The 11,423-nt window shown below is 31.6% G+C and overlaps 3 protein-coding genes across 3 annotated transcripts; 1 reads left to right on the top strand and 2 right to left on the bottom strand.

Moving 5' to 3' along the window:
* Positions 1 to 1,226: 1,226 nt before the first annotated feature.
* On the bottom strand, positions 1,227 to 3,822 carry LOC107186571. Its single transcript, XM_015574466.1, has 7 exons — positions 3,614 to 3,822; positions 2,955 to 3,131; positions 2,450 to 2,861; positions 2,100 to 2,293; positions 1,692 to 2,021; positions 1,482 to 1,610; positions 1,227 to 1,399 (listed from the first exon to the last, which is right to left on the bottom strand). Exons 1-7 carry the CDS (start codon positions 3,806 to 3,808, stop codon positions 1,325 to 1,327), a joined length of 1,512 nt encoding a protein of 503 aa, XP_015429952.1. The 5' UTR covers positions 3,809 to 3,822; the 3' UTR covers positions 1,227 to 1,324.
* A 539-nt stretch (positions 3,823 to 4,361) lies between these two features.
* LOC107186560 (eukaryotic translation initiation factor 3 subunit I) lies at positions 4,362 to 6,320 on the top strand. The gene is made up of 5 exons (XM_015574455.1): positions 4,362 to 4,451; positions 4,788 to 5,034; positions 5,426 to 5,706; positions 5,780 to 5,980; positions 6,048 to 6,320. Exons 1-5 carry the CDS (start codon positions 4,449 to 4,451, stop codon positions 6,294 to 6,296), a joined length of 981 nt encoding a protein of 326 aa, XP_015429941.1. The 5' UTR covers positions 4,362 to 4,448; the 3' UTR covers positions 6,297 to 6,320.
* Positions 6,321 to 6,696: 376 nt separating this feature from the next.
* On the bottom strand, positions 6,697 to 10,895 carry LOC107186518 (poly [ADP-ribose] polymerase). Its single transcript, XM_015574401.1, has 5 exons — positions 10,759 to 10,895; positions 10,212 to 10,353; positions 9,296 to 9,837; positions 8,823 to 9,028; positions 6,697 to 8,732 (listed from the first exon to the last, which is right to left on the bottom strand). Exons 1-5 carry the CDS (start codon positions 10,870 to 10,872, stop codon positions 6,767 to 6,769), a joined length of 2,970 nt encoding a protein of 989 aa, XP_015429887.1. The 5' UTR covers positions 10,873 to 10,895; the 3' UTR covers positions 6,697 to 6,766.
* Between the last annotated feature and the right edge of the window lie 528 nt (positions 10,896 to 11,423).

Here is an 11,423-nt window from a genome sequence, read left to right as displayed (position 1 = left end):
GAGACGTCATCGGACGTCGTTTATGAAAGTTCAAATTCAAATCAGCAACAAACTTTCATACATAACAAAACAACTAACTTGAAGCATTAACTCTGAAAATATATGTAGTTAAATAAGAAAAATTAATCATTGATTTTATGATAATCTAGTAGCTTTGATATATAGCCGTGTATATAGCATAGAAAAACTACAGGACAAGGAAATTGAATAGAAATGGATAATTCGTAATTTGTAAAATAAACATAATATGTATCTTAAGTTGCGTAATGATTTTATTCTAAAATTGTTAATATTATTTTTCATAAGCTTTTAATTTGGTACAAAAGTGTGAAATATGCTATATTAAATTGTCAAAGAAGAAGTACTATATTGTAAATACTGTATATAAATACACTTCTGCTTACGTTTTTATTGTATGTGTGAATGTACAATATGTAATAAAAATCCTATTTTGCTTTTAAACTAATGTAACTAATACTAAATGAAACCAATTTTTAAAAATATCTTAATTAAAAATCTTAATACATTATTTTACAGTGAAAAATTTTTTAGTAGATTTATTTTACAGAAAAAATAATAGCATCATTTACAACAAAATTCCCATACTACTAAGTACTCATTTGTCGTTAAAATTGTCTAAATACATAAAAAAATATATACACATAATTTTCGGGATCTTACTTCTTTCCATTATACAATATAATTGAATATTACAACATAAAGGAACTCTCATTTCAGCCAATCACTCTGAAGGACTATTGCAGTAGGATAGACAATACATTGGAACATCGATGTATAAACACAGGAAGGTATTTTTGACTTTCTAAGAAAAATTATTTTTATTAGGGTACATGTTCATTATTGCACCATTTGATCGAATTAATTTGCAAATATCTAAACAATTCCGTTTATACATGAATTTTAATAAACTATAACGTACAAAATATAATTTGTATGTAGAGTGAAAATTAATATACATTTTTCAATATAAAATCATAATAATCAGACTTATTTATACAAAATAGAGAACGCAAAACAATAAAACAATCATAGAATAATAAATTATAATGGATGAATATATGTTCTAATGTTTGTTTATACAGGGTGGATCATTGACTTTGTCCATCTGAAACATTTCTGCTGTTTCAAATAGCAAGAAAAAGATATAAAAAAGGGATAACAAAGTGGCAATAGTTTCATCATTGTTGTACCTATGGCGATTTCAACATTATTTGTGATGTATGTACAGAGTTAGTGATCCACTCTGTATATTGTATTAAAAAAAATATTAACAATTTTTAGATGTTGAATCACAACTAATGTGTTAACTTTCTGTTTGTGAATAATTCGAATTTTCTTCTATGCTTATAGTACAAGGTACATATTCTTGTACTGATTCCTGGAAGAAAAAGAGTTATAAAATTGAATGGGTGTATTTGAATACTACTAAATTTCAAAAACGAAGAAACAGGAATGCATACTGAATTAACAATAATTTGTCGTCCTTCCTCTAAATTAAGTCCATCCATATCGTCTGCTGTTAATATTATCACAGAATCCTCGGGTATACTATTTTCATCTATGTAAGTTATAGGAATTTCTGACGATACCTACGATACAAATTTGTTAGTAACGATTAGATAATACATATACGATAAATAATGAAAAATAATTAAAAATGTATTAAGTACCTCACAATATGTGAAATCGGATCCATTTTGGATTTTCATTTCTGTGTTGTGTTTCGAATCCGTTGTTCGTTGCTTTCTCGAGTTCAACAAACGTTCTGACTTTTTACCATCTTGTTGAAGTCGTCTCCATATTGTCGTTTTAGGAATATGGTAAGTCATTGATGCAGCCGCTTGCGACATTTTGCCTCCCTTACAGGCTGCGACAGCTTCTTCCAGACGAGATCTTTTTAATTCTTCATTTTCCGTTTTACGTTTTTTCCAAAACGATAATGGCAGTTTTCCCTCATCTACTAACCGAGCTTTATCTCTGAATAAAGTAGTCTTTGGAATCTGAAAATGACCAATGTTACTTTCAGAAAGTCAGTGCAACTTAAAAATCCTCATTTCATTAAAAGTTAACAAGCTTACTTTAAATTCAAGTGCAACTTTAGTTAAATTCTCTCCCCTTTCTAAAGCTTTTACTGCAGCTTCACGTTTATCAGAACCATAGGACCTTTTCATTTCTGAACGCAATATTTGATATCCTTCCTTCTGAATTCGTCTCCATAATACAGTCTTAGGTATACTAAACATTTCTGATGCATGCTGCAAGCTGGATCCACCTATTGATAAAATAAACTGAATAATACAAAAAAATACTATTTTTATGGACTTGCTACCATCATTGACTTTGTAAATCATCTTCTACAGACTATGCTTTATTTCCAATAGCCTTCTGCATGGCAGCAAACATAATAATAAACATAAGAAATACCAACCAATTACAGCATTTATAGCAGCCTTCATACACTCTGCAGGATATTCATTTCTTGATGCATTTAAATGTATACCTAAGGCTTTGGCACGCATATACAATGTTGAACGTGGTATATTATGTTTAGATGACGCTTCTATTAATGTTTGCCCTGACTTTAAGTCGTTGATGGCCGATGCTAACATGTCATCATTATAATCTCTCTTTGTTGTATCACGCCTACGTTTCTTTTTTTTATTTAAAGAAGAATTATCTGTGGCTTGCTGTTCTTGTTGATCATCTAAATCTTCATAGCTATGTTGCAATGCGTTAATAACATTTTCTTCTGCCTCGCTAATAACAGTCATTGGTTCTTCACTATTATCATTGAAGTCTTTTGTGCTTATAACTGAGTCATTTTCATCTAATTCATCAATCTGTAGAAAAAAAGGTAATGTTACAAAATATGTAATCACATTCAAATACTATGCAAATATTAAAATTGCAAAAATTGTTTAAAAGAAAACAACCTCGATAAGACCACATATTTTCAATGAACGTGCAGCATCCAATAAACTACTAATATTTTCCACTGGTACTCTCACTTCTCCATGATAAATAAATTCAACAATAGATTTTATATCCTGTGCTGATATATCACTTAATATTATTGTAGGATGATCCTCATTTATTTGACTCAAAACCTCCTGCAAACATAAATAGATATATGTACAACACTTTTGAATATCATAATATATGTTTTCTTCAGAACAAGTAACTATTAGCATCTAAATAAAAATACCATTAATAATGTAATGTCATAAAACCAATTAAACTTTTAAGTAACTTTAAATAACAGATGATTAATTCTTTAGAAAATAGGATGCAAGTAATTCATTAAATATATTAATTAGACTGTAAATGATTATACAAATATAGATTTTTCAGGATTAATTTACAGGAACTGGATTGAACAAAAATTGATTAACCCTATTAAGGGTTTTATCAGAATCCACATAAAATAAGAATCTTGTTGAACTTTACTAAACTTCTTACACTATACTGAAATTTAGATAATCGTGTATGTTATAAATGCATGAGATCCACAGTTTAGTAACTATTAAATATTAAGGGATTTCGTGTTTATGACTTTTCAGGGCAAATGCAGAAAAATGCAAGTGTTGTTTACTCGAAACAAAGTGCTACAAGCGCAGAGGACTATACGATGGGCATGAATGCGTTCTCCGGCAGCTGCTAGTATAACATCCACCATGCAATCCTCTTCCAGAAGTTGTCTGATTACATCGGTTAAATGACTGTGATAGTCATTCCATTTGAAACAATAGCTCTGATCAATTTCATGCTGGCCAACAACTTCAGACATGCCGTTTCAGTTTCGTTTCCTTTTCCGATTTTCAATAATGCGTATACACGACCGGAATTTGGAACGGGACTAAGTTTTCGCAATCTAGATGTGACACTTCGTTACATAAAATAGTGTGTTTTCGTATCGTTAGAGGCGTTGTAATTTGATGAGCATTTAATTAAAAATCACACATTAATAAAAGGAGGTAACCGCAGCATTTCATGCAAGAAACTTTAATGAATAATTTGATTCCTATAAAGCGTACATGAATGTCTATATATTTAATCTAATCTTTTTTATTCTTGGCAAATTTGATTGTCGAGTGTCTTTAATCTCTACTTGTTTATTAAATAACAATTAACAGTAGTACAATTAATAATTCTTTATTCACTGTGTAGCTTCAAAGAACTTCAATAAACGATTTAACATTACTAAAAATAATTTTATCATTCGAGTAGGTACATGTAAATTCACCAATATGGTAATGGCTTGATGCGCATCAGAATGTGGATCACTTCTATGTATTCAAATACTCGTGTCTTTTCAGCGCTTGAGCCAGCTTGAGCGTTTTCTGTGATTTTCTAGTTGTTCTGATTAGTGGAGTGTTCATCTGTTTAATTCTTTGACCATTGTATATAATTGTGTAATACAAAATAAAATGGTTAGTTATTTCGTGCAAAGCAATGATTTTATGTATCGTTTGTAGTTTGGTGATTTATTATGAACTTTAAATAAAATGTTTAAACATGTGATAACATAACCTCGATGACATTAGATTATTGTCGAACATGTCACAGTTCTTTGAATATAAATAGTTAAAACGTTCTTAAGTTTTTGCGTTTCATTTCGTAAATATTGATTCACCATTCTGACATTCAATTAATTTTCTTTGCTATATGTAATCTAGTTAATAAATCTAAAGTTGTCACCGCCTAAGTAATGTCTTATGGTTACGTTAATATAACCAAACAATGATAGATTTTTTGTTGTACTTTAGAAACCTTTGATGTTACATGGGCATGAACGTGCCATCACAAAAATTAAATACAATAGAGAAGGAGACTTACTATTCTCCTCGAGTAAAGACAAAAAACCAAATGTTTGGTACTCTTTGAACGGAGAACGTCTTGGAACTTTTAATGGTCATAATGGTTCAGTATGGTGCATTGATGTCAACTGGGACACAACTAGATTTATGTCTGGCAGTGGTGACAATACATTAAGAGTTTGGGATTGTGAAACTGGTTTGTATTTCCTCTTATTCATAGGAAAAGGTCATAATCAAGACAAGTACAGTTTATACGATATTACATTGAAATATATTCATTAATAAGTTCAAAGTAACAGATAATGAGGTATTTGCACAAACTATAATTTAAAACCTATAAAAAATTATTTCTTTTATTTAATATATCTTTTAGGTTTTTACCTACTTAATATGCTTACATCTTTTATTTAAGTATTTTTGTATTGCCCATTGTTTTAGAAACTTAGTAATTGCTCTTGTTTTTTATACAAATGGTTATCACTGGCAATTAATTCTGTGTTTGTTTGTGCACATTCAGGTTGTGACCTTTCCTTATTAATTAATTTATGTAACTGATTTGGTTCATTCATTTATTAATTCATTTTCAGGAAAAGAAATAGGTCAACTTAATACAAAAAGTTCAGTGAGAACATGTAGCTTTAGTTATTCAGCAGATCTTGCTGTTTACTCTACAGACAAAGCTTTAGGACAACAGTGTGAAATGTTTATTATAGACATCAGAAATGTTGATGGTATATTGTCACAGGAAGATGCAATTTCTAGAATTCCAGTTAGTGGTCCCAGAATCTCTGCCATTTTATGGGGTGCTTTAGATGAAACAATTATTACTGGTCATGAAGACGGTGAAATTACTCTGTGGGATGTCAGAGTAAATAGTATTTTATTATGTATTTACCATTTTCAATAATATTCATGACTAATCCATAAATGTTATTTCACAGACATCGAAAAAACTGTCAAGTGTTAAAAGTCATAAATCTCAAATAAACGATATGCAGTTTAATAAAGATGGTACGATGTTTGTGACTGCATCAAAAGATAACACAGCAAAGTTGTTTGACAGTGAATCATTAGTGTTATTAAAAACATACAAAACAGAAAGACCTGTGAATTCAGCCACAATTTCCCCTATCTTTGATCATGTATGTTTAGTTCACACTGTTCGTGAAATAACACGTTTCATACTTTACAAGAACTGTATTTTTACAGGTGGTTCTTGGAGGTGGTCAAGATGCTATGGATGTAACAACAACTTCCGCTCGTCAAGGAAAATTCGATTCACGATTTTTCCATTTAGTATTTGAAGAAGAATTCGCGCGATTAAAAGGACATTTCGGCCCAATTAATTCTCTTGCTTTTCATCCTAATGGTCGTAGCTTTTCAACAGGGGGAGAAGACGGTTATGTTCGTATTAACACGTTTGATCAGTCGTACTTCGACTTCCATTTTGAATACTAATTTTTGTGGATAAAAAAAAAATAAATGTGTATCAAACAAATAAATAATATAAATTATTTCGTTCATTGCCATTTTTTAAAAGTTGCAATCCAAGTTAAGCATGCTAATAAAAAGGCTCATTTTACATAAATTTATTTTTTCAACCCATACAAAAGTGTTCATAGATATATTCACAGAACGATGACTAATCTTAACACGTTTATATACGAGAGGTAGTAGAGGCAAACGTAATTAACCTTTAGACGGCCGGAATTTTTCCATTAAAGAAGTGGTAATTCTTTGGTTAAAAATTTATGTGTATATATATATATATGTAACATATGGACTGTTTCTGAATTACGAATTTTGTCAATATCTCAAAAGGGATACTTCCGGCAGACTAAAGGTTAAATATATGGAATACAAAGACAAAGTTTATTGGGTATAACGAACGTATTCTGATACTCTTAAAAGTCTTGTATCTAAGAATATTACGTTCTATATTTGAATTTTGTCTTCAACAAATATTGCAGCTTCACTTGAGCAACATCATATACAATATACTCATTGTACAACAAGGCTGATGATTTCGGAAGTTTCACAGTTACGGGTGGACCGTATGGAATTTCAACACCATCCTTTGTCGTGTGAGACTGTTTAGGATTAGGTTGTGTTTGACCACGACCAAATGTTGAATGTTTACCGTTTGGTAATTTCTCAATGTAATCTGCTGCGTATCTCTCATACATATTACCCAATGCTACTTCGCTAAGTAACAATAATCCAGTTGGATTTTCGCTATTTGTACAACAATAGTTTGCAGATTTGGAAACCATGTCTGCGAAATATATACCTTTACCAAACATGTAACCTGTAACGGGAGCTTCTGGAGGCGCTATTCGCAATCCCTGAGAAAATATACCAGCATAGTTGGTTGTTCTAGTACCGTGCCACAGTAACTTTCTATTGTGTAATTTCTTAAATGGCCTATATCTACTATCTTCTCCCTGTCTCTTCACAACGAATACATCCTCGATTTCAAGGTCGTACTGCTTATGAGTTTCAGCATGAGTATTCTTAACATATTGCTCAATATTCTTGTATTCTTCACTCTCTTTGTCCAGTACTTTTATGTCTGTATTCAATTGTTTGTAATGAGCATCTAGTGGATTCTTTGAGGAGTCCGTCTGTGTATGTAGAAGAGAGTAGGCAATCTCCATCTCGAGCAAAGCGTCCAACATCTCACATTTCAGATGAATTTCATCAATATTTTCTAACACTTTTGGTCCAGATATCCCAAAATTATGAGGTATTAAATTGTAAAATTTATTAGACGCATCAACCAAATTAACTCGTTCAGTGTTCTCGTTCTTTAACAAGTCCTGTAGATTAGTTAATACCGAGTATGCTTTTTGTATTTGTTTCTTAGATAGTTTTCCAAGTGGCATCTTCTCTGTGTCAATTTCAAATTCTGCCATTACTTTCTTCATGCTCACTTCGTCGAATATCAATCTTATTAAATCTTGAACTGGTTTTTCTAGGTCACTCTTGATATCAGAGTCTAGTAGCTTTGTGGAAGCTTCTTCACCGTGATCAATATCAACGGGATACATCTTCTGAGGCACTTTAACAAAATATTCTCTCTGACTCCAAACATTTCCAGTTTTTTCCTCATAAAGGGATTCAAACTGTTCTATACATTCCTCCAATGATAACTGTTCCAATTTTGTACCACCAATTGTTGTTCCTATTCTACCCCAGCTCCTGAACAACCAATACTTGTTCTGCTTATCATGCTTCAAGGTCTGCAGCTTATAGTAACTATTTTTTTTCGTTTGTATATCTGTAAGTACCAACGTGACAGTATACTTGTCTTTACCGCTCTGATACACATGTGCCACATCTTCTAAACCACTATCAGGGTCGACAGTTCCACCACCTTTTAATTGCAGTTTCATTTTTCCAGATCCAGATTTTTCAAAGCTACTTTTACCCTTGCTCTTTGCAGACGACTTCTCTGCTACAATGTTGATTCTATCAGACAAATTACCACCCCAGCTTGAAATCGTTTTCTTTTTAATAAGTGAGACAGCCGGCTTTGTATATTCTTTAGCTTCTTCAACAAAATCTTCAGTGATAACTTGAATATTAAGTGATTTGACTTCTTCCATCCTGTCACTCATTTTGTCTATCTCCTGTTGAGTTGATATTACAGCGGCTACATTTTCATTGAGCTTTGTAATTACCTCTCCTCCTAAGAGAAGAATGTCTTTCTTCAAAGCATTTCTATCTTTTTTCGTACGTCCCATGAAAAAGAATTGCATGTGCTTCAACGGTTTCGGCTTTGCTTCGACTTTTGGTCCAGAATCAACTGTATCTTCTTTCTTTACTAAACTGGACGTTGATGGCGCAGTTACCTTTATCAATCTTTTCTTAACTTTTGGTTTCAAAGATTTCCTGTGAAATATTTAAAGAAATAATTCATTTTTTTATTATCGATATCTTATATATTAATTTATAAATGTAATAACCAAACAATTTATTTACAGATCTGGATATTCTTGTTTCAAATCCGATGGTATTGAGCATTTCTTCCTTTTAGGGTCGTGGGTCACATATTCGCATTTGGTCCACTCTGTCATATCTCCAGTGCATTTATATCCAAGTCCTGAATTGTACACAAGCTGACCAGTACATTTTGGACATGGCTTCAAAGTACCAAAGCAGATAATATCGCTCAAGCGATCTAGTAACTGTAACAAAGAATTTAAGAATCATTTATAAAGCTATTTAAAATTATAGGTAACATTATCCCTGTTGGTCGGGATAAGAATACACCAACAGTACCCCGTGCTTGTCGTAAGAGGCGACTAAAAGGGGATACGCGGAACGTCTTTCCACCCCTAACCGGGTGGAATGGCGTCAAACTACCGGGAATCAAATCGGTATCCGGTAATCTTCCCGGAAGTCATGTTCACAGAAAGAGAAAAATTATCGGTAACATTGTTCTTTATATTTACATTTGATACTCCTTGTGGAACTTGTTGCTCGTTTTTTTCCAACATAACAATAAGGTCTTTTTTGTTTATTTGAGACAACATGTCTCTAACTTTAAACAACTCGTCATTCTGTTGTTTCATTTGTTCCTCTTCTTGTGTATCTTCTGGTTCATCCTTGACTTTCTTAACTGGTGGAACACCATCTGATTTTATACTTGGCAATACAGTCTTAACTTTTTTCTGATCATCTTTGGAAAGATCTTTTATGCCAGGTAGTGCATCACCACCTGCATAGAATTCAAACTCTTCCCTTACTTTCACAAAGCAGTCAAGATGATGCCACCTGTCTATACCTCCATATCTTTTGCCATGTTCAGATTCAAAATCTTTTTTTGACACCCTTATTTCACCTTGTACGATTTTTTCTTCACATGCTTTACAAGTTGATTTGTTAGATTTTGCATATTGGACCAAATAATCCTTTGTAGGACCTGTATTGTTTGCAGAGCTAGCACGTTTCCGTCCTTTCCCAGCAGGTAATGCTGGAAGCTTAAGTGATTCCTCTATAAAAAACAAATTACAGTACAGAATATAACAAGTATTATGGTTACTACAAATATCTAAATTGTTTTTTATGATACTAGAAAAAGGTCAACTGAAAAAAAATGATCAATTTTCAAAGGTAAATGTTTTGATATCAACTATAAAGGATTATAAATGAAACTATACAATACAATTAAAAAAAAACATGACCTTAAATTATAAGAAAATTTGCTTTTTGTCAAATATCTTTTCATTTAATACTTTTCCTTCAAATCATGTAATTTGATTAGGTAATTTCCCAGTATCATAAAAAAAAATGAAGATCTTGTTAATTATAGCACAAACTATTTTATTGTATGATTAGATATTATTGATAATGTATTACAAAACAAACCAATTTTCTCTTTAATATCTTTCTGATCTTCCCAACGAATATTATCAAAATTAGCAATGTCCGCAATAGATTTGGGCCTCTGTTTAATGAAAAAACAGTGAGGATGATACCATTTTGGTATTGTTCCATCATGAACAGGACTCTAAAAATTTACAAAGTGGAAATTATAAAGTACTCTGTCAGATATTAATTTTGAAGTGATATTTTCATGGACTGTTGTATTAAAATTATACACTAACAAAATTGAAGAATGATTATTACGAAATTGAAGCTCATAACACATAGGCATATTAAAATTAAAATGAAGGCAAACAACGAATTTGCGTGCCAAATGAACGAGCACGTGAATCCTTACAAATGCGTCGCATATTAATGTTATTATCGTAGAACATACTTCAAGATGTGATAATAATAATTCTGGTTAAATGTCATTAAAAATGCAAAACATGAGCTAATGAAAGATATTGTAGATTTAGGAATTTATTATCGAACCCAATGCTGATATACTCGTATGTCGAACATTTTCTGCGTGTTTCATAACGTGTACCTGTACAACAACTGCGAGTCTCAGTGAATCCTTTTGAATAGAATTCTTGCAATTTTGACACGAAGCGCGTGAACTCTTCGCATATTCAACTGAATACGGCAAATCGGCACTCATTGTTCCAATATCGCTTCTTCAACGACTTTAGCTTCAAAGCAAAACACCCGGTCGGAAGCTTGCATTCACAAACGTAGATGCGACATCGTTACCCGCCAAATCTTTACACATTCAGAAACCATTGCTTCCTTCGCGAGAGATCAATAAGTATGTAAAAACATAAATTATAATGGAACAGTAATAAATTTGATAATTGAAAAACATAAAAATATATTTTTACGCAACATTGAATGTTTCACTGAATATTCGCAAATTTGGCCAATTGACAATAGTAATTTCGCCGGAAGTGGAATTCAATTTTAAATGAAGACGAAATTTGCTTGTATTACAACTTTGTGCGTTCTAAATTATACGTTGATTTGTTTGGTAAAAATTAACTGAATTAATATTGAGGTAAAATCAGTTTCTTTCATTTATTTACTATTTAATTTACTTCATTAATTATTATATATTAATGTAATATATATATCCAAATGTTTAGGTCAATAACTTATACTACTAATAGAATAAATAGAATGTAAAATTCATGAATCCATACATTTCATATAGTG

The sequence above is a fragment of the Dufourea novaeangliae genome, unplaced genomic scaffold, assembly GCF_001272555.1.
Source record: "Dufourea novaeangliae isolate 0120121106 unplaced genomic scaffold, ASM127255v1 scaffold65, whole genome shotgun sequence".
Lineage (NCBI taxonomy): Eukaryota > Metazoa > Arthropoda > Insecta > Hymenoptera > Halictidae > Dufourea > Dufourea novaeangliae.
Note: the sequence above shows the minus strand (reverse complement) of the source record. Positions and strands in the feature narration are given on the sequence as shown.

Coding starts and splice junctions, on each gene's coding strand:
- LOC107186560 (XM_015574455.1), top strand. Junction 5,707..5,779: donor TTACTCTGTGGGATGTCAGA/GTAAATAGTATT, acceptor GTTATTTCACAG/ACATCGAAAAAACTGTCAAG. Junction 5,981..6,047: donor TTTCCCCTATCTTTGATCAT/GTATGTTTAGTT, acceptor GTATTTTTACAG/GTGGTTCTTGGAGGTGGTCA.
- LOC107186571 (XM_015574466.1), bottom strand. CDS start 3,808: ATGTCTGAAGTTGTTGGCCAGCATGAAATTGATCAGAGCTATTGTTTC. Junction 3,132..3,613: donor CTTGTAGCACTTTGTTTCGA/GTAAACAACACT, acceptor TTATGTTTGCAG/GAGGTTTTGAGTCAAATAAA. Junction 2,294..2,449: donor TGCTATAAATGCTGTAATTG/GTTGGTATTTCT, acceptor TTTTATCAATAG/GTGGATCCAGCTTGCAGCAT.
- LOC107186518 (XM_015574401.1), bottom strand. CDS start 10,872: ATGAGTGCCGATTTGCCGTATTCAGTTGAATATGCGAAGAGTTCACGC. Junction 10,354..10,758: donor GACTCGCAGTTGTTGTACAG/GTACACGTTATG, acceptor GTAAATTTTTAG/AGTCCTGTTCATGATGGAAC. Junction 8,733..8,822: donor AAACAAGAATATCCAGATCT/GTAAATAAATTG, acceptor AATATTTCACAG/GAAATCTTTGAAACCAAAAG.